This window comes from Podarcis tiliguerta, assembly GCF_965153285.1.
Source record: "Podarcis tiliguerta genome assembly, chromosome: 6".
Taxonomy (NCBI): Eukaryota; Metazoa; Chordata; class Lepidosauria; order Squamata; family Lacertidae; genus Podarcis; species Podarcis tiliguerta.
In genome coordinates this window covers 25,282,802-25,303,721 of record NC_139539.1, presented here as the reverse complement: position 1 = coordinate 25,303,721, position 20,920 = coordinate 25,282,802, and the positions used below count along the sequence as shown (strand labels likewise).

The 20,920-nt window shown below is 43.3% G+C and overlaps 1 protein-coding gene across 2 annotated transcripts in view; it reads right to left on the bottom strand.

The window, feature by feature from the left end:
• Positions 1–616: 616 nt before the first annotated feature.
• The window catches only part of ARHGAP40 (Rho GTPase activating protein 40), a 37,337-nt gene continuing 17,033 nt past the window's right edge, over positions 617–20,920 (bottom strand). The window contains exons 3-15 of one of the 2 annotated variants that reach the window (XM_083446895.1): positions 17,621–17,841; positions 15,717–15,792; positions 14,526–14,686; positions 14,211–14,376; positions 13,400–13,491; positions 13,179–13,256; positions 11,292–11,451; positions 10,267–10,349; positions 9,813–10,019; positions 8,564–8,704; positions 6,953–7,113; positions 4,804–4,859; positions 617–3,734 (exon numbers count right to left, since the gene is read on the bottom strand). In XM_083446895.1, the coding sequence (XP_083303021.1) occupies positions 3,628–3,734; positions 4,804–4,859; positions 6,953–7,113; positions 8,564–8,704; positions 9,813–10,019; positions 10,267–10,349; positions 11,292–11,451; positions 13,179–13,256; positions 13,400–13,491; positions 14,211–14,376; positions 14,526–14,686; positions 15,717–15,792; positions 17,621–17,841 (1,709 nt within the window). In that variant the 3' untranslated portion in view covers positions 617–3,627. The remainder of the gene's footprint in view (positions 3,735–4,803; positions 4,860–6,952; positions 7,114–8,563; positions 8,705–9,812; positions 10,020–10,266; positions 10,350–11,291; positions 11,452–13,178; positions 13,257–13,399; positions 13,492–14,210; positions 14,377–14,525; positions 14,687–15,716; positions 15,793–17,620; positions 17,842–20,920) is intronic. The other variant, XM_083446896.1, reaches the window with a different exon arrangement.

Genomic DNA, 20,920 nt, shown 5'->3' with positions numbered 1-20,920 from the left:
GTATTTTATTGTCACTGCTAATCTGATTCATTTTTAAAAATTGTTCTGGAGTCATCATTTTGCTTATTCTTATTGACAACAGCACAATGGCTGTGTGTGTGTGGTGGAACAGAATCTCCCTCCCAACTCCAGCATTGTTGTTTCTTACCTGGACCAGGCTGGGCAAGAGGTTAAGAGATTGGCCAATCCAGCAATTCCTCTGGTGCAACTGCCTGGCCTCAACTACTTGTAACCAGGTAAACAGCAGTGACACTAGATGATGGTTCTGCACCACCACTGCTTATTGGTGATTTGTCAATCTGGAAGTTGAATCGAGAGCCAAAACCCCTTTTCATGTTAGAACAGAACTGGATGTTTTCTGGACTGTACTTCTAAGGCCACCGGTTGAGAGACGAACAAAGGGTTTGAAAACCATGTCTCGATCCCACGTTGTATCTCTTTCTGGGTCTTTGCTTACTCGCCTTCTTAGCTATTGAAGTGTGTTTTCATACTGTTTACATTCCTTCTTAGTCTAGTACAAAACCATTTCTTTCCCCGTTGTTTTTTTTAGTTCACAGAACCTCATCAACGAAAACAAATCCAGCAACTGACAAAATAAATTACAAAACAGAAGACATTTTGGAAACGTATCTAGTTCTTTATTGATTAAATACAGCATTAAAAATAATATAAACCATCGTTTTTTAAAAAAATACACACACACGCACACACACAAGTGAGCTTTACCATTTTATGCCTTGCCACTTTAACTGCCATCAATAAAATTTCTAGAGACACAAAAAGACAGTGAAAGTGATGACAGACCATCAATATTATGGACAGATTTGGGCCTACACCATCTTTCCCCCTCAAATGTTAGTTTCTCTCGGGTTTTGCTCCTGCACACATAGCTTTTCACAATACTCATTTCACATTACTCTGTTAGCATTTGAGGAATCCGAGTCATTTTCTTTCATCCCCCAAGCTATTCATTCGAATTGGCCCCAAGTACAAAACTTAATTTTCATATCTTGGAAGCAGAGATTGGCCTCTCTTCTACCTTGACCTTTTCGGAGTTACCAAAATTGCCACCTTGCACCCTTTATCATACAGGATCAAAGCATACCCTCTGCTTGGCAAGCCTGCTATGCTCTTAAAGTTCTACACCAGCCTTCCCCAAGCTTTGGACTACAACTCCCATAACTCCTGGAAAATTTCCCATGCTAGGTGGGAGTATGCAGAGGGCACCAAGTTGGGGAAGACTGTTCTGTACTGACTACTTTCCATGCATTGGCATGAAACGATTTTGAACAGTGGATTTAGAGTGTGCTATACCTATAAAAAAATACTCAAGGGATTTTGTAGGCAATTCTGTATTCTTTTAAGGCTGTGCTGTGACATGTAGATACTTTCCTAAACACATCTGAGTCATCCAGCCAGTGCTGCTCATTACATCTGTTAGTACTTTTCCAGAAAATTCTAATGGACTTCTGCACCTATCCTTTCTCTGGTAAAAGTGTACAAAGGATGAGAAATGCAAAGTTGGAAAATGTTTATGCTGAGCAAGACATGACTCCAGCACTCTGGTCAGAATGAAACAACACAGCTTTAGAAGAAAACAGCTTCCGCATAAACTATTCCCCGCCCCCATCTGTATGGTTAAATAAAACTTGCTTTGTGTTGTGATGTCACCATGATTCCCTACTTCCTTGCCCCCAGCACTGACTATCAGTGAGGTTGGGAAAAGAAAACACTGGTGGTAATGATACCAAGACATGGGGCTAGGATAGACTCAACCTTACACAGAGGGAAGGAAGAGGAGATTTACATGCTGTTGCCATTTTTACCAGGAGACACCTCTTCATGCAATTTCTCATTCCGACCTCCAATAAAGCCCCAAGGGATTCGTGAACACATCACCTCTCAACGCCACCCATTTACACTGGAGGGCAAGGAGTCAGATGATACTATAAATGGGGCTAAGGAAGGAAAGTACAGGGCAAGTGGAAAGTAACTTCCCAGGTTAATTTGCTTTCTTCCTATCCAAATGGCAACTCATTCACCAGATGTTACATGCAACACCCCTTGATCCTCTCTTCAAAAGGCAGCCTTAGGAGGGCATGATTGACAGCTGGGCAGCAGGGAGAGGCATTAACCGTTTCCCTCCTAGTGTAGGTAGCTTCTCCCCTCCCCGCTGCAAAAGAAGAAATGGGGTTTCAGATACATGCTTCCTTCCTTCCAAAGCTGCTTTTCTACAGAGATCAGATGTGTAATGCACGTTTGTATTAAAGGTGGACTCCCTGCCCTACTCATCCACCTTCAAGCATGAATTCCATTCTTATGCTGACAAAATGCCTCCTTCTAAACCCTTTTATGCCCAAATGCGGCAATCTTCCGACATATGTGTTCATATTTTGCTCTTCTGACAACATCAGCTCTGGTGTTTGGGCTGAGAAAGGGTTTAGCTTTCTCACGTCCACTAATTTGGAAGTGGATAACATGAAATAACCATTTAAATGTCTCTATTAGTTGACATTTTCAAAATAAATAGGCCCTCTTTTAAGTCACAAGTGCAAAATACAGATATTCAAAACTACCAATTTTGAGAAACCCTCTACACATTTAGGTGGATATTTTGGCCTTTTAAAAAATGTGAGCAAACAAGGAAAGGAGGATCTTTAAGTACAGATCATCGCTTTCGCCAGAAAAACCTAGATCATTTCAACAGGCTTTTGGTAAATATACCTACAAACACAACGTTTTAAAAATGTAACACCAAAGAAACAATGAAGACATGAAGACTAAGAACGTTATATGGCTCAGGTGTTTCTGGATTGTCTTGGTCATAACGAAAAGACTTGTTAGGGCCCAGTATAGGTAGACAAGTCTCTGCTGGAAAAAATTATTACAACCAGACAGGGATGTGAAATCCAATCTGAATATTAAAAAGGTTGAATTAAACAGTAATACTGAGATGGTTTACTCTAATCAAATAGCAACATGTATGTGGAACTGTGTGTGCACACACAAATACACGTTTGTGCACTGAACTGCAATGTCAAGGCTGCATCCCAGAAGACATTGCACACCTACAGTTGTGCATAGTTAATATGTCACCAACACTGTGCTTGGGACATTAGCATTTTGAGGGCAGAACTTCTCCTCTACATTCCGGGCAATTTGGTTACCTATTAAGCCCTTCAGAAGCAAAATGTAGATAACCCCAGCTTCTATCTGAGAAGCCTTACTTCTTTAGAAAGTGTGCAGGCTTTACATGACAGCACATTTGTTCACTGGGGTGTCTTTCCACTAATGTGAAAACCTGAAGCTTGTGCATTAAAAGAATCAAACCCAGATGATCTCCAACAATTTCTTCAAGGACAAGACTGTCTCTTTTTAAAACTTTCTTTCCAGAAGTCCTTTACTACAGGCATTCACATCCTATAGAAGCTCTGCTACCCCAATGTAACCCTTCAATTAGCCACAAGTTCATGCGAACAGTTAAAGGGAATCGCTTCTTTTTTTCACAGCCTCCCATTAAAATAAAAATAAAAATCCAGGAATAAAAAATTCATCCCCACCCTGGCCCCATTTGACTATTTGTTTAACATAATTTCCAGCTAGGTCATTTCCCTCTCGCCAGTCTTCCTAGAGTGTCCTTGGAAAAGATGGGTTTTGTCTTATAACCCATTCTGCATGAGGATTCACATGGTACAGGTCTAAGAGGTATGTGTCTGGGTCCAAGCAATGTTCACCTGTTGGGATAGAGAGAAAAGATTTATTTTAAAGACACCATTCCCAAAAAATATAGATCCCACTATTCATCCTGTGCCTGGTAACTTTGGGTAACTTAGTTTCAGATTATTTAATAAAGTCCCTAACAGTGTCAGGACTTTGGAAAATAATATCTCCTATCACTTTCTGGATTACAAGTATTGTGAGTTGTGGGGTGGGTGGGTTGCCTATAAGCATGAGTCTCTTCTTGTTCCTGAATCCACCAAGGATTCAATTGCTGGAATAGCCAGGCCAGCTTTTTGGTGAGCTAAAGGCCACTCTAAGTATGAGTCGCTAGGGTAACAAAGAAAGTGGCTTTGTGCCAGAAGTCAAATGGGTGTGCCTCCGCCCTCTACACCTGGGTGTTGGTGAGAAGGACAAGAGCCAGAGGTGTGTAAGTGCTGGGCTGGAAGAAGACTGCCAGAAGAAGCCATGCTTGATTTCTGCTTGAATCCAAGGCTGTGGCTATGGGAGAAGCAAGACAGTATAGAGCCACAGGAACTTATGAGCCAACTTGTTATAAGGCAGTTTCCTATGTTCCTAATCAAGGCTAAAAAAGAGATAGAGGCATAATCATTAACCACATCATGGGAGAAGTGTTTTCAGGAGGACTAAGTGAAACTGTGAAGCTCTCTTCTTATTTTTGCTTTTGGATACTGCTTGTCGTTTAGGTAATGTTATATTTATAGCATTGAAATGTAGGTTTTGTACATTATTATATCTGCTATTGTTTTGTTATTATTATTATCATTAGGAAATTGTTACTATGAAATTGTTTCTGTACTCTTTGTTCGAAATGTATTTCTGTTTTCTTTGTTCGAAGCCACTTCTTTTTAAAACCAGCTTACTTGGTTATTTGCTTGATTATTAAGGAAATGCCTTTAAGCAACCCTATGTGGCCCAGCAAGGCTTAGGCCTGCTAATTCCTAGTGGTTCCCCATTTTGATTCATTCCTAGGAAAACTGTTTGCTTCAGCTGCCCACCTCTTAACCCACTAACTCACATTCCCCACCATGAAAAATAAAATGACAACAGTTCAAATTTACATACTTATGTTGCCGCCGACTTCATAGAAGAGCAGGTTCATTGTATCTACTGAACCATTACTGCAAAATTAAAAAACACACACTAATTATAACCATTTCCAAGACAAAGAGGCTAAAATACATATATTGGAATTGCTCTAAATAAGAGTTCTCCAACATGGTGCTCCTTCCAGCTGTAGCTCAGAACTAGATTTTCCATCATCCCTGACTATCAGCCATGGAAAGCATTAGGTTGGGGAAAGCTGTTCTAGACCTGAGGATGGCCAGCTCATGTTAAAACAGTATAGTGGATTGGAAAATATCCTTTAAGGTTGCCTTTAAAAAAACATGCACATTAAATGTAATGGATCGTTTTAAGTAATATGGACGCGGGTGGCGCTGTGATCTAAACCACTGAGCCTAGGGGTTGCTGATTGGAAGGCCGGCGGTTCGAATCCCCACAACGGGGTGAGCTCCCATTGCTCGGTCCCTTCTCCTGCCAACCTAGCAGTTCGAAAGCACGTCAAAGTGCAAGTAGATAAATAGGTACCGCTCAGGCAGGGAGGTAAACAGCGTTTCCGTGCACTGCTCTGGTTTCGCCAGAAGCGGCTTAGTCTTGCTGGCCACATGACCCGGAAAAACTGTCTGTGGACAAACGTCTGCTCCCTCGGCCAGTAATGCGGGATGAGCGCCGCAACCCCAGAGTAGTTCACAACTGGACTTAACTGTCAAGGGTCCTTTACCTTTTAAGTAATATATATGTATTCTTTTAGAAGACATCTGAAGGCAGCCCTGTATTTTACTGTATTTTAATATTTTGTTGGAAGCCACCCAGAGTGGCTGGGGAAGCCCAGCTAGATGGGCGGGGTATAAATAATAAAATTATTATTATTATTATTATTATTATTATTATTATTATTATTATTAATGCCTGGGCTGTGGACTTGTGTTTCATACTCACATAAACCCTTTTAGCTTCTCCTCTCAATAGCAGTTTCACCCCCAACCCGAAAAAAGCTTTCCTCTGAAGTTAGGGGCTCTCAAGAGCAGCACCCAAACCTGGCCTAAGGAGTTGCCAGCAATGGTTTAAAAAGACCACAACCACTGGATGGTCTCCCCCTGTATCCAGAAACATTTGCACACTATGCATGGAACACACAGTTCCCAGCTATCAACTACTGTGCCCCATCAATGAACAATGGGGCTTTCTGCCCCTCCGCATGAATGCATCCTATGCACTCCCCAGATCTGCTCCAGACCATTGGGGGAGGGGGACCCTAAAAGACATTTAGCGGGTGTGGGGGGATAATTATATTAATGATTTATTATTTATATGCCGCCCATCCAGGGCCGGATTTAGGGTTGATGAGGCCCTAAGCTACTGAAGGTAATGGGGCCCTTTATATGTCCAGCTGTCCTTTGTCAACAACAAATTGTCACTGTTTTTTGTGTTGAATATATGCTATATGGAAATTTATGGACCTAACAGGTATCTATAGCCATTTGCACATAACAAATTTTATCAAATTTGTTTGTTTTTTATCTTATATTTTGGAAATGTACATCCAGGGTTTTTTTCCTTTAAATTTTTTTTTGGGGGGAGGGCCCAAGAGAGAGGGTCCCTAAGCTATAGCTTGTCTAGCTTATCATGTAAATCCGGCACTGCACCCATATGACTGGGTTACCCCAGCCACTCTGGGAGGCTTCCAACAAATTAGAACACATCAAAAATTAAAAACTTCCCTAAACAGGGCTGCCTTCAGATGTCTTCTAAAAGTCAGATAGTTGTTTATTTCCTTGACATCTGATGGGAGGGCGTTCCATAGGGCGGCGCCACTACCAAGAAGGCCCTCTGCCTGGTTCCCCAAAACCTCACTTCTCTCAGTGAGGGAACTGCCAGAAGGCCCTCGGAGCTGGACCTCAGTGTAAAATCTGAGAGGGAGAGAACGTTTCCTTTGACACAGAGAAATTCTTGCACTGACAGACCACTGGCGTAGCTCTACATTGGATTCCACTCGTAGAAAACAAAAAGACTGATTTAAGTGACACAGTGGAAGTGCCCTTCATTAAATGCTGCTCATCTCAACAGACATTAAAAAAAGCCTCCTGCCTAATCACGCATAAAGAAGACAAGCTACATTTCCTTCTAAGCTAAGGAGAGGAGGTGCTTTTACCATTTGATAAGTTTGACCGTGTTGACAATATTCCAGCCGTTTTGACAGAGGTTCTTCTGGAACTGCCTCAGGACATCTGCAGCTTTGGTTCCACTGGTTAAGCGAACTTCCAGGGAATCCTTTAGGAACGGGGAAGCCTGGACTTTCACTATTTTGGATGGCTGGAAGATGAAGGAGGCAGTATTAGGGGGGCGGCGGGAGGAAACTTAGATGTAAGGAAATCCAAAGCATGTGCACAAAACATGAAGACCTAATCAAACACTCTGAAAATGCTTGTTATCCTCCAAGTAAAATGGTTATGTATGCACATCTCCAAAAGCAGGCAAAGGGCAGGATGGATGCAAAGCAACAAAGATTAAATTTGATTCCGTCACACAGTGTGAGAAGCAGTAGTATTTGACTAGAGTTAATAAAGTAAGCATGAGTGCCCCCTGGTGTTTACACAAGGAAAGTGTTTGTTTCAAGCAGAAAATTTCACCATCAGCCAGTTGACCATGCAAATAATTTCTCTCTCTCCATTGAGCAAATCTCATATACAGCAATTAAAAAAACCAAACACCTGCATGCCAGGCATCTCAGAGTTTGGTTGCCGCTGAGAACCAAAAGGTCCACACAAAACAGATTTCTGGGGAATCATTTGATTTAAAAAAGCAAACAAGAAATATCAGATGGGCCCAGGTCACCCCCAGATAACCTGTTCACTGGACTTCATCCTGATTTTTTTGCAAGGTGGTTATAAATATATGTTGGCTGTTCACTGAGCATTCATTCCAATTTAGTTTGCAGGGAGGTTATACAATGTTGTCTAAAGCAATTCTGGGTTTCTTAAGGTAGCATGCCATGCCAGAATGCCAGTCCCTTTTTAATTGCACAACCTGAATCTGTAAGAACTTGGCTGGCTCCCACCTACAAAACCTAGAAGTGCCCTCAGACCAGCAGAGTTCTTTTTTTTTTTTTAAGTACAGATCTAAGAGGCATCAAACCACAGGATCCCCTGATCTCATGCTGAACCTATCCTACAACGGCTGCTGTTGCCTCTCTGAGAACCACCACTTACTTGGGGCCTATCGACTCAGCCAACGGCCAAACATGGTAGTGGCCCACTAATTCCTTGAAAGTTCTATCTGTATCTCTCCCAGCTTATTCTGCTAAATCACTCACGCTTGCAAATCCAATCTAACTCTGAGTCAACATGCGAAGACTTATCCTACAGTTTGCATCTGCCAAAATACAATGGCAAGTGGGCCTGGCTGGCCACAGTTCCATCTTCTAATGCAGCCTTCAGCAACCTGGAATCCTCCAGATATTTTGGATTACAACTCCCAGCTCCCATCATTTCTAGCCAGCATGGCTGTGGGGGCAGCAATATTTCTGTATAGGAGTTTCTGGAAACTGCAGGGTAGAGAATGCTCTTATGATTGGGTCTTGTTTGAGCCCCTACAGGGATCAAAGTGGCCACCGAGAGAACAGGATGCTGGAATTCATGGGCCAGATTCAGCAGGCTCTTCTTAAGTTCTTATGGAATTGTAGAGGACACCAGCCTGGTGAAGGATGCTCTTAACGCATCAACAATGCATTAACATTGCAGTGGGCAATGGGGATTTTACTCACTTCGCCATGGTTTTTCTCTGTCTTCTCCTTGTCCAGATTAATCTTCCTTAACAGGTTTTTGATCCTCCTGTCACAGAACTGGTACCTCCTGCTGCTGCTCTCGTTCAGTTTTCTCACTTGAGATACCAAGAAAGATGCAACCTAAAAGGGAATGCAAAAAAAGAAAGAGGTGTGAGGCTGTTGTCATTCTGAAAGTATCTCCTGAAGAGAGGAGAAGCAGAAGGGATGTAGAGAGGGGTGGATGGGAGGGAAACCTTTCTGGCGCAGCAGGTCTGACCTTCTTTTTAGGATCTTTTATTCCAAAACTCTGTACCTACAGCTGTGAATAACAGCTGCTTGGCATCACAAAGAGTGCTGTTACAATTAGAGCTGGGTGATACCTTGTTTTCAACACTGTGATATCTCAGCAGCTAAATTCCACGATATTCTGATATATCGCGATGTCTGGAATGTATCTCGGCTGCTTCTTTCTCCCCATCTTAGGGGAGGCAGCCGAGATACATCACCCAGCCAAGTCCCCAACCTCTCCAGCTTGCACATGCCAGGGAGTGGGATGTGGGGCTTCCTCAAAGGCACAGGCAGACAGGAAGACAGAGGCCAAGAGGGAAGAAAATTATTTCCGTTGTCAAAAATCAGCTGCAGGCAGAATGGAGGGGGAGGGAAGTCAATTTGTCTGCAGGCAATTTGAGCTGGGAATCCTTCATGGCTCTCCAGCCACTGCGATGTACTGCCAGCTCAAAAACCGGTGTCACGATCTGATACTGTTTCAGACAATTTTCCCAGCTCTAGTTACAATCAGGTCCTCCTTCTGGCCTTCCCATAGGCATCTGGTTGGCTACTGTGAGATCAGGATAGCTGGATGAAATGGGCCATTGGCCTCACCCAGGAGGCTCTTACATTCTATGCGGCTGCCATTTTAAATACCAAAAAGATACAGAGGTACCTCGGGATGCAAACGGGATCCGTTCCGGAGCCCCGTTCACATCTTGAATGGAACGTAAGACGCAATGGCACATCTGCGCGTGTCGCATTTTGCCGCTTCTGCACATGACGTCATTTTGAGCAACTGTGCAAGCGGTGAAACCCAGAAGTAACGCGCTCCGTTACTTCTGGGTTGCCGCGGAGCGCAACCCGAAAGCGCTCAACCTGAAGCACATTCAACCCAAGCTATGACTGTATTTAAAAAATCAATATAGAGTTTTATCAATGGCAATTGAAGGAGGACTCGGAAAATGTGGCCCCAACTTACAGTCCAGAGTAAATCCTGATAATGGATCATCATCCGCACCACGTCCGCCGCACCCTCAGCCAGCTGTTTCTCCTTCCCTTCTGGGATCTTGTTCGGCAGCCCCTTGTGCATGAAGAGATTTGGAGCAATGACTGTGGAAACGTTCCAAAGATTCATCTTGTTTTTCCGCTCCCTGGTAACCACCAGCCTCAGAAACTCCAGCAAAGCCTGGAAAAGGGGAGGAAAATTATTTTCCGTTATCAAACATCCGCTGTAGGCAGCGGAGAGAGATGTCAAATTGTCTCTGGGTTCTGAGATGATGAATATGAGAGTGCTTGCAGACAACGTATTTGCAACATTGTGATATAAGAATGTTGTCCGTACAGCAATACCACATTTCTAAAAGAATTAGATTGTGTATCATTTTGCACTGTACAGTCAGGGCACTACGATCCCCAGGAGGTGGCGATATTACCTTCAGGGTGTTTCGGTTGGGTTCTGGCAAAATCAGTATAAGCAGATTGAGAGCCTGCAGCCTCTGTTTCAGATCTGGGATATCTATAATGGAAGGAACAATCAACATCCAAAATTAATGGGAAGAAGAAAACATTGACCTAGAAGCTCTGCCTCTTTAAAACTGCATTTTATAGACAGTCAAACCACGGTTGTCGAACATAATCCATTCCGGAAGACTGTTGAACTTCCGAAACATTTGATAACCGAGGAGCGGCTTCTGATTGGTTGCAAGAGCTTCCTGCACTCAAGCGGAAGCCGCGTTGGACGTTCTGGTTCTGAAAAATGGAATACCTACTTCCAGGTTTTCGATGTTCAGGAGCCGAAACATTCCAAAACAGAGGCGTTCAGGAACTGAGGTTTGACTATACCAGTAGAAGACTGTTTTACATATTTCATACTAGCTCACTGCCTCTCGTACGCAGTAACCAGCATGTAATACCTAGGCAGTTTCTTAAGTAGCGTGCATGGCTTAGCATGAGATGAAGACAACTCTTATGGCCTTAGAAATGTCAGATTACTCCAACATTTAATACACACGGACACCTTTAAGAGGATGGCATACCTGCTGTTGTTCCTATTCAACCACCTGAAAATACCCACCCCTTACTGTGTGGAAGGACAACCTGTTGCTGTTGGGCTACAACTACCAGTCACCCTTGGGGTGATGGGAGTTGACCATCTGGCAACATCTTGAGGGCATTAGGTTCCCCATCCCTGGCTCACAGCCATCTATCAGTGACACCTGTATCACACTCTCCCCCCAAGAAGCTCTGGAAAATTTAGGCTTAGCTTTACAGAGCATGACTTTGCCCAAGGTTTCTTGAGTGAGAGCTTTATGGCTGAGCAAGAAATTGACCTTGGTTATCTGACATCCAACAACGTATCTGCTATACAACGGCCACCTAATACACTCAACAAGGAAGAAGACAGAAATCAGTGCTTAAGGTGGCAGGGCCTGATCTCTTTGGCCAAGGCCTAACTCACTTTGCACAGCTGCAAAGGCAGGTAAGTATTCTGCCGTCAGCAGAGGGGTGGGCAGTTCCCGGATGAACCTCTTCAGCAAGCCAGAGACATCATTCTGATGAACCTCATCCCACTGGAAGAAACCAGTATAGAACTCACTTTCAAGCTTTTGTTCCAGGCTCTGGAAAAGAGGGGAAAGTCACATACTGAAGGTAGAAAGATTTGGAAAAAGTAAACATGGGAAGGGGTGGGGAGAAATGACTGCAATCTTTCAACAGAATAGCAATAAAAAGCAGCTATGAATATTAATAATAAACCAGAGTTTGGGGTGCAGGCTAAGGGAAGAAGTGGGATTTCTTTCCCTGGTGACAAAGTACTGCATTTGAAAGAACTGGGAAGACTGAGATGTCCCAGCAGGGGAAACGTTTCCATAAGGAAAATCACCTAGGATTCCAATGTAACATGCAAGTAAAACCTATGAATTATTTCACCTTTGGGGGTGGAGAATCCACCACTGTAATTAAGACAGACCATGATTTCTCTCATGCCAGCCTTCCCCAAACTGCTGCCCTTCAAATGTAATGAACTTCATATCCCATCATCCCACACTATTGGCCATGCTGGTGGGGGCTGATGGGAGCTGTAGTTCAAAACTCCAGCAGGCTTGTGGGAAGGTTACTCTATGGCTTGGAGTTCAGCAAAAGGAGGACTATTTCTGTTTGCAGACCTTCTGGTCTGACCGGAAATACAGGCTATCGCATTTTTATAGAAGTTATTCACAGTGAAACTTCCACAAGCAAGCACAGGAAGACACACTGAACCTTTTGCATCCATTAATGCACAACACCATGTGGGTAGTTTTCAAATATCTAACCCCCAGGGAACACTTTCCACACCAACCTGTCAGATGATGAATCTCTTAAGACTCCTGCATATTACGGAAGGTTCCAGAGCATGACTTTCAACACCACACTTTGCTCAGGCACTGTGGGGTTTTCTCCGTTGACTCACCTCACATGAACTGAGTGTGTGCTTGAAAGCAGCGGTGGGTTGACCTATGTGACCTACTTCTTCTGGGGTCTGCCAGTCCACTTTACAATTACAAAGGGATAAAGGGCACCCTCAGGATCTCAGAACTCATATGCGTCAAGTGATTCCCATTATGCACATTTGCACATGAAAATAAGGGCAGCCACCGCAATGCTTGTTTTGGGGCATGAAGACCTAACTGCATCAGACCTCTATCCACCATCAACCTTTCACCCATGATTACCCAGAAACATGGTGGTTGAGTTGCCTTCCAGCTGTGAGGATGAGCAGGTTAAGCTGTAGGTCCCTGCCCTTTTACTGCAGGCACAATTACCTTGCTAGTCCAAGATAATTTTTTTACAAGAATCTCAACAACCAGAAGGTGTTAGGTTGTCCACAATAAATTAGTAATCCAGAGGTAGGCCATGGTCTCCCTTTTTTTAATCCACCTTAGTCTGGATCATACCCAGCACTCTCCTTTGTCTGTATATCACAGAGGAATGTAGATACTGTAGCTGTAGATCATGGGTAGGTAAACTAAGGCCCGGGGGCTGGATCCAGCCCAATCGCCTTCTAAATCCGGCTCACGGATCAGCATGTTTTTACATAAGTAGAATGTATCCTTTTATTTAAAATGCATCTCTGGGTTATTTGTGGGGCATAGGAATTCGTTTGTTCATTCCCCCCCCCAAAAAAATATAGTCCAGCCCCCCACAAGGTCTGAGGGACAGTGGACCGGCCCCCTGCTGAAAAAGTTTGCTGACCCCTGCTGTAGATCAAAATCTATGCGGGAAGTGTGACCTTCTCATGAGGAACACCTAAGTTTCCAAGGAACTGCAGGACATTTCATAGGATATTAATTTGACCATTGAATTCTACCTTAATGCGGCTCTGTGATCCTGAAACTCTTAGGATTCCTTCCGTGTCCAGACCTTTCTTTTCTAAACACGACAGCAACTATAAAAGAAGACAGCAAAACGTCATCGCCAAAAGGCAACAAAGAGCTTGCAATGAAGCTCAAAGCAAAGAATAGACAATGATATTTTTTAATGGGGGGAAAAACCAGGAGAAAAACAAATGAAGTTGTGAAATAAACTTACTGCTTGCAGAATCAATGGAACCCTGGTATTTGGGAAGAGCTTTTCGTCATTTTCTAACAAAGTGCCAAGTGAAACCCCAAAAAGCTTGCGCTCTGCAATGGAAGACACTGTGTTATAAGCGTTTAAAAAATATTCCATCTATAAATAAATATTTCTGTTTCCTCAATTAATAAGGACACACAGCTATCCATAGAAATCCAGGAAGTGACATAACGAAGGGCAAATTATCTCGATACTTGCCACATTCACACAATACTGTTATAATCAAAATACTAGCCTATATCCCCAACCCTATCAGGTTTGCCCTTATCAAGGAAAATTCAGCAAGATTTTGGTAGGGGTTTTTGTTTTTTACAAGAAAACAAAATGCTGTTGCCAATGGCCCATCTGCAATACCCCAAAATACTAAGCACCCGTGTAGAACTGCCCAAAGTGTACATTGTGCATAGCCAATGCTAGTCCACACTAGTCGATCCAGTTCAAGGCACACATGTCTCAGATCAGGCATGGAGAATCCATGGTGATGCTCCAGGCATTATTGGACTTCACCTGCCCAGCTAGCATGGCCGATGGTCAGGGATGAAGGGAACAGGAGTTTGACAATCCCTGCAAGACCCACATCCTTGCCGTACATACACCAAATCTGCTGAATAAAACATCTGCAAGCTCTCCCAAAAGGAGACCGCTTGCAGATAAGCCCTTTTACTCAGATAGCTGAGAACTACCAATAGTTTTCCTTCCCTAATTTTAGTCAGTGACAAGAACCACAAGATGTCAAATTCATGCTAAGAAGCAGTAGGAAAACAGGTACCTGCAGCCTTCCGCTTTACTGCTTTGTTTCTCTTCAGCTCCAAGCCAACGACGTCGCAGAGAGCAGTTAGCTCAATGAGTGCCAGCGTGGGAATCTTTTTCATATCCTGCAGAGATAAGTCTCCTATTCTGGTCACTCCCAGCCTCCCCTTGGGAATCTTAAATTTCTAAAGCAAGAAGGGCAGGGGGATGGAGATTGGAGTGACATATCAGAGTCAATGCAAATTATTATGTCGCTATTATTGGTGATTATTATCATAATTGTCAAATCACAACCACAGGAATCTGCTAGGATATAGCAAAGTCTTGCACTTACAGGTAAACAACTCTCATCCTTTATCCTCCTGGATTCCCTTGGGAAAGATCCTTTGAGCAGGATGGCTGCCTGCTCAGAATAAGCAATTTCTGTGCTGAATAGCTCCTCTCTTGCAGAGCCTCTCAGTGGCGATGGGAAGTCCTGGGTTTCCGTTGGATCTGCTAAGGGGGGGGGGGGATGCAAAGTTGCATTCAAGATTTGCAACACAAGATAGACCTGAATTTAAATGCATAATTACAACAGACACCTGAAATGCATGGCCGCCTTCACATTTAGACTGAGCACTGACCACATTCTGGCCCATTTGAGGAGCTTATAGCAGCCTACTCAAACCTGGAGAATTTCAGATGTTTTGGACTACAACCCCCATCACCACAGCCATGCTTGATGGGACTGACAGGAGTTGTAGTTCAAAAACATCTGGAATGTGTCATATTGCGGAAGGCAGGCTTATGCTAAGATATAAAGCTGAGCACACAAGGCAACTGAAAAGTTAAAAATCAGCTGAGTTTATATCATGAAATACAACTAATCCATTGCTAGTAAAAATCAAATCTTTTTACCCAAATAGGCAATTTTCTGTAAGTGACAAAGCTACAATAAGGTCTTCTGATTTGCAAATCTAGCTGCTTCAGAAATGATGTTACAATGAAGGCTATTCCCATGTTTTAGGTCTGGTCTGATCAATCCAGGCAGCTTGATGAGTTTCACTTTTTAACCTGCGTTGGGTCACTTTTACTTGCAAACTGACATCACAATTCCCACAAAATTTCCATTAAATTCCATTAAAATCCCATATCCCACACTCCTATTTCTATAATATATCAAAGGTTCACATGGAGCTTCACCTATCCTAAGTACGTTGAATGAATGAATCGTTGCCCTCTGTGACAATGGGAAAGCAATAATTAACTAAACTTGCCTTGGGAAATGCTGTATAACATTAAGCCTACCTACTGCTGGTTCCTGTATATGCCTACCCAAAATTAAGCCCCATTAAGCTCAATGGGACATTATTCCTTGCATGTACAGGACTGTAGTTTTTTGTTTAAAAAAAATAATTACAAGTTCCTTTGCATACTCACTGTATGTTTAAGGAAGGAAGAGTTGGAATCGTAGACTAAAGACTTTAAAATGATCTATTCCCTTCTCTCTACCCATGACAATATGACAATACAGCTACTGTCTTACTTTTCTGGATGTTGTTTGATGATGCAGGCTTGCGGTGTGATCTGTCCATTTCCAAATTTGTCTCTGGCTCAGTCTCCTACATGCAGGGCAAAGAACATAAATGAAGCCACATTCCATGAAATCTATGAACAGAATACCAGGCGTACTATACCTTAGACACAGGGAACATACAGCAAAACAGAAATGTAGGAAGTTTGCCTTATGACAAGTCTGACAAAACCAGTCCACCCAGATCAGTGCTGTCTAAACTGAATCAGTAGCTCGTCCTATTTGGAGACCCCAGAGATTGAACCTGGGAGCTTCTGCACTCAAAATACTTCCTCTACCAACACAGCTACAGCCCTTCCTCCCAAAATAAAGGATGCCTCACTGGTCATGGAGAACAGGAAGCTGGGAATATTAAAAAGGAACTCGTTGTCCAGAATAAGTGTTAGAATCTTGATACGCTCCAAACTCTCACTGCTGGTCAGTGGCATAGTCCCATCAAGAATATGCTATCGTTGGTAGGTATATGCACGTAAGTACAGCTTTTTAATGCAGAACTTCTACCAGCTTTTTGAGTAAAACTCAAAATGAATAGGCAACTGCAACACATGAAGAATGAACCTCCTTTTTTAAGCACATCCACATACGGGATATATTTTCCAATGCCTAATGGTTATGAACAGCTAGATCCAACCTCCATGCTTAGGCAGGATTCCTGTCAACATGGAATAATTTCAGCCAGTTCTTTTCCCCAAATTCAAAACTGCTTCCAACTATTCATTATTATGATTGCCACAAGGTGGTTCATATTTTCTAAGGGAGGTACACTAGATCTTATGGTACAGCAGCATCAAGGTATAGTTTCAAAGAGAGGGGCCAGGGAACCCATCCCACCTGAAAGCCTTGTCTTCCCACCTGGAAATTATGAGCTCTAATCTCTATGCTTAAAAGGAAAGGGCATTCTTTGCGTAGCTGGGTGGTGTCATGATTCCTGCATTTGCTTCAGTGCTTCACCTGGGAATTAAGGTTCTTTGCTAAGCTCTATTTCAAATTGAACACTGATGTCATACAGCCATAGATCAAAGCGCAAAAAGCGGATCAGTGCTAACGCAAATCAAGTGAGACAACCTGAGTCAGAGAAGTTCTCTTTTTCCTTCAACAAGACCTGCAGACGTCCCAGGAACACAGTAGCTATGGGTCAGTACACAGAAGGCACGCTATGTGATGCTGAAATGCTCCAAATTTTTAGAGAGTCACTGAACAATCTGGGTGTGTGGCACTCAGCCACCAGGTTGTTTTGTCAACCAAAAATAGATTACTCAAGGTGGGGTGCAAAAGTTCTAAAATTAAATCAAAGCTGCTAGGGGCAAAAGAGACAATTCTTGGTATTTAACCAAAAGAGAGAAATTCAGACAAGTCTTGATGTCCTGTAACTGGCTGCTCATGGTTACAGTTTAGAACCCAGTTGTTTTTTCAACAAATTTTTCACACACACAAAACAAATCTACTGTAAGTTTAAGTACATTTCTCCCCCAGGGCACTGTTAAATTTGCTTAATATTAGGACTGTAAGCTCTACAGTTGTTTTAAAACTGGGTTGCTCCATCAGCTGATGACCCACTGGGTGGGGCTGCAAGTTAAGGGCACACTTGTCTGTTGTTGTTTTTTAAAAAACACTTTCAGTTCAGGTGTGATAGTATAATAGAAAAGCAAAAAGGAAAGTAAGAGAGAACTGTATGCCCACATCATGAATATTTGTGCAGCAGAGTTCAGCCCTTATCAGGTTGAATCAGGATACCTCTGTGACTGTACAGTAGTTCCATGATTGTATTTCAACTCCATTCTATTAACGGAGGAACAAGAGCTGGAAAAGTGGGGTCAGGGGCCGATCGCAGAGCAAAGCATGTGAAGTAAACACACCGCAGAGCCAACCACTCCAAAGATGTCTCGGACATCACGGACAGGCTGCTTGTTCTTCTTTCTCCGAGAGCGGGTGTAAGTGTCAAGCCGTCGCTGCACAGCTGCAGCCTGAGTCTTGGTCAACGTGGAAAGCAGGACACTGTTGCCATTCTCTGCAGCATGGTCCCCAATTAGATCCGAAAGCCCTGCGTCTTGGAGCCATTCAGCTTCGGCTTCCCCTTCTGAGAGGCACAAGGAACAAGGAGGAAGGCAATGTCAAAAAATGAGAAGAGCCACAGAGTTGGTAAATCCTGGTAGGCTAGACTGCCCAGCTCCCAGCCTTCTGGCAGGTTACCATGTTTATCCTAGCTAGGTTCAGTTATCACCTCCCCAAAATCTGGCCAAGATGATGTTTTTAATTTCAGCATGTTGAGCTTTCCCAAACACAGAGCTAGGGAGTTATGGAAGTGTGTTGAATTTCTGCCTGTCATTCAGCTCTTAAAGGTGCATAGCAGATAAAGTCTTGGGCTAGACTAGTGGTCCATCTGGTGCAAACAGACTATGCCAGGTGGTGGTGGTTCTTCACTGTTTCAGGCAGAGGGGTCTTTGCCAGTCCTCCTTACCCAACATCCTCTCTTACTGCAAGGGGACTGAACCTGAGAACTCCCATAAGCAAGATATATGTTATGTGGTCCCTCCTTCTCATGAAGAAAAGGAGGCAAGCCAAGGCATTTCCATCAAACTACCTGAAACCACATACCTAGGTGGCCTTCCTTTGAGGTTTCCAAAAGCAGTTACACAGCATCTATCATGGGCAGTTCAACAGCTGGAATACAAAAAACGCCCAAAGAAAACCCACAAAATAATGATGAGTCTATGAACTGTCACTGATGTAGAGTTCTGGAGCTGGACTAAGGAGGCCTCAATCAAGACGGGACAGTTGTGCTCCTAAATCAGGCGACAGAAGAGGGATTCAGCCTGTTTTGGATGGGGGTGACTCCCCTCGAAGAATCAGGTTTGCAGTTTAGGACTGCTCCTGGGTGCAGCTTTACATTTGAAGAGCCAGGTGGCAGCAGTGGCCAAATGTGCCTCTGCTCAGTTTAGTCTGGTGCACCAGCTGTGACTCTTCCTGGGGAAATATTATCTAGCTAAGGAAGCATATGCTTTAGTTGCAATAGATTACTGCAATGGATTATATGCTCCACATCTGAGGTCGCCAGCCTGGGCCCCACAGTCGCAAGACTCTGAGCTTTCATTGTTTTAAAAAACAAAGTCTCAAGCTCTCCTCTAAAGCAAGTTATGCAGTAAAATATACAGGCACCATTCTAAGCAATTTCTGTAAAATGAGCAAGACTGGCTGATCCCCCCTGCCAGCTCTTTTAGCCAAAGTCAGAACTCTGGCTGGTGAGTTGTCTGAACACCAGGTAATAATTAGGACCCTCAGGGTCCTAAAGACCTGCTGTTTCCCCTTCCCTTTTAATGCACTTTTCCTGTGTCTGTCTTATTTTCTGGGCAAACACTTCAACAGGTTAAGCCTTTTCTCATCTGGAAATACAATTGCGCCAAAAACAAACCTTCACCATGACTGTAGTTTCTCCAATTTTGTGTTGGATATGTGTTATGGATATATTTGGTTCTGTCTGTCTGTATGTTCTAGCGTTTTATCCATGGATAAACAATGGTTTTCTGCTGAGAATAAAATTCAATGTCTCTTAAAATGAGGATAATATCCCCAACTATTTTCTTCGTGCGGCTGTTCATCTATGCAGGACGTGACATTTCCTCCCATGCTCAAATTTATGATTGCTCTGGAAAACCTCCAATACATTTAAAAAGGCTACTGGATAATGGACTACCTGCAGCACTCCCCAGTGGTCCCAAACAATTAGGCCCTGTGTAGGGCCAACTAAGATGCTTACACACAGAGAAACAGGCTATTGGAAAAGAGATTATTTGTAGCACCACCTAGTGGGTCCAAACAATTAGGCTTTGTGTAGCATCAGCATTTACTGTGAAACTAAGGTGTGTATATACACACAGAGACATAGAGTTGTACCTTGGTTCTTGAACACCTTGTGACTTGAACGTTTTGGCTCCTGAACGCCGCAGAAGTAAGTATTCTGGTTTTCTAACGTTTTTTGGAAGCCGAATGTCCGAAGCGGCTTCTGCTGCTTCCAATTAAGTGCAGGAAGCTCCTGCAGCCAGTCAGAAGCCGTGCTTTGGTTTTCGAATGTTTTTGGAAGTTGAATGGACTTCCAGAACGGATTCCGTTCAAGAACCAAGGTACAACTGTATTAACATGAAAAGCAGCCTACCACCTTCTGTTATATAGTTGTTTTCTTCTGACAAGCTTTGGTCACAAGCAAGAAATTCCAAGCAAGCAATGATTATTACTCAGTTCCTCTTAAAGGCAGAGGTAGTTGTTTCCCCATAGGAGTTTTCATTTCCTCTCCCCTTAAGTCTAGCCAGACATGCAACATGTATGGGGGATCTAACCACAAAACTCGGCATCCATTTAGAGCCCAATTCTTCTTGGTGAAGGAGAAAGGTGTGCACACAACCGATTATTAATATGTCCGGGTTTGTTTGTTTTTAAGAATCTTATTTTAAAAAATGGGGAGTGGGGAATGAAGGGTACTTTTAAGCATTATTTTCAAAACAAATTCCATGCCCCAAGTTTCACAACAATGAACCCAAACTCCATACCCCTAAAAACACAGAACACAAAAGAGCCCACAAGATCAATGCAATGGCTCATCTGTCTAGCATTCGGTTCTCACAGTTGCTGACCAGACAGATGCCTCTAAGAAACCTACAAACAGGATTCAAGCACAAGAGCACTCTCCCCTCCTGCGGTATCCAGAAACTGGTTTTCAGAATTTCAGTTCATCATCTGGGAACCAGTCACATGTCTACAGGGACTTCTTCTGCCCCTCAAAAAAAGAAGGATCTCATAGAGTCACAGAATTGGAAGGGACCCTATTCCAAACCCCTGCAATGAAGGAATATGCAGCTGTACTTTAAGGAGATTGAACCTGCAACCTTGGCCTAACCTACCTCACAGGGGAATTAAATGAGAGAGGAGGGAACCATATATGAAACTTGGAGGAAAGGGGAGGGATATAAATGCAGCACAAAAATACCGTATTTTTCGCTCTGCAGGACACACTTTTTCCCTCCTAAAAAGGAAGGGGAAATGTGTGTGCGTCTTATGGAGCGAATGCAGGCTGCGCAGCTATCGCTGAAGCCAGAACAGCAAGAGGGATCACTGCTTTCGCTGTGCAGCGAATCCTCTTGCTGTTCTGGCTTCTGGTATAGCCA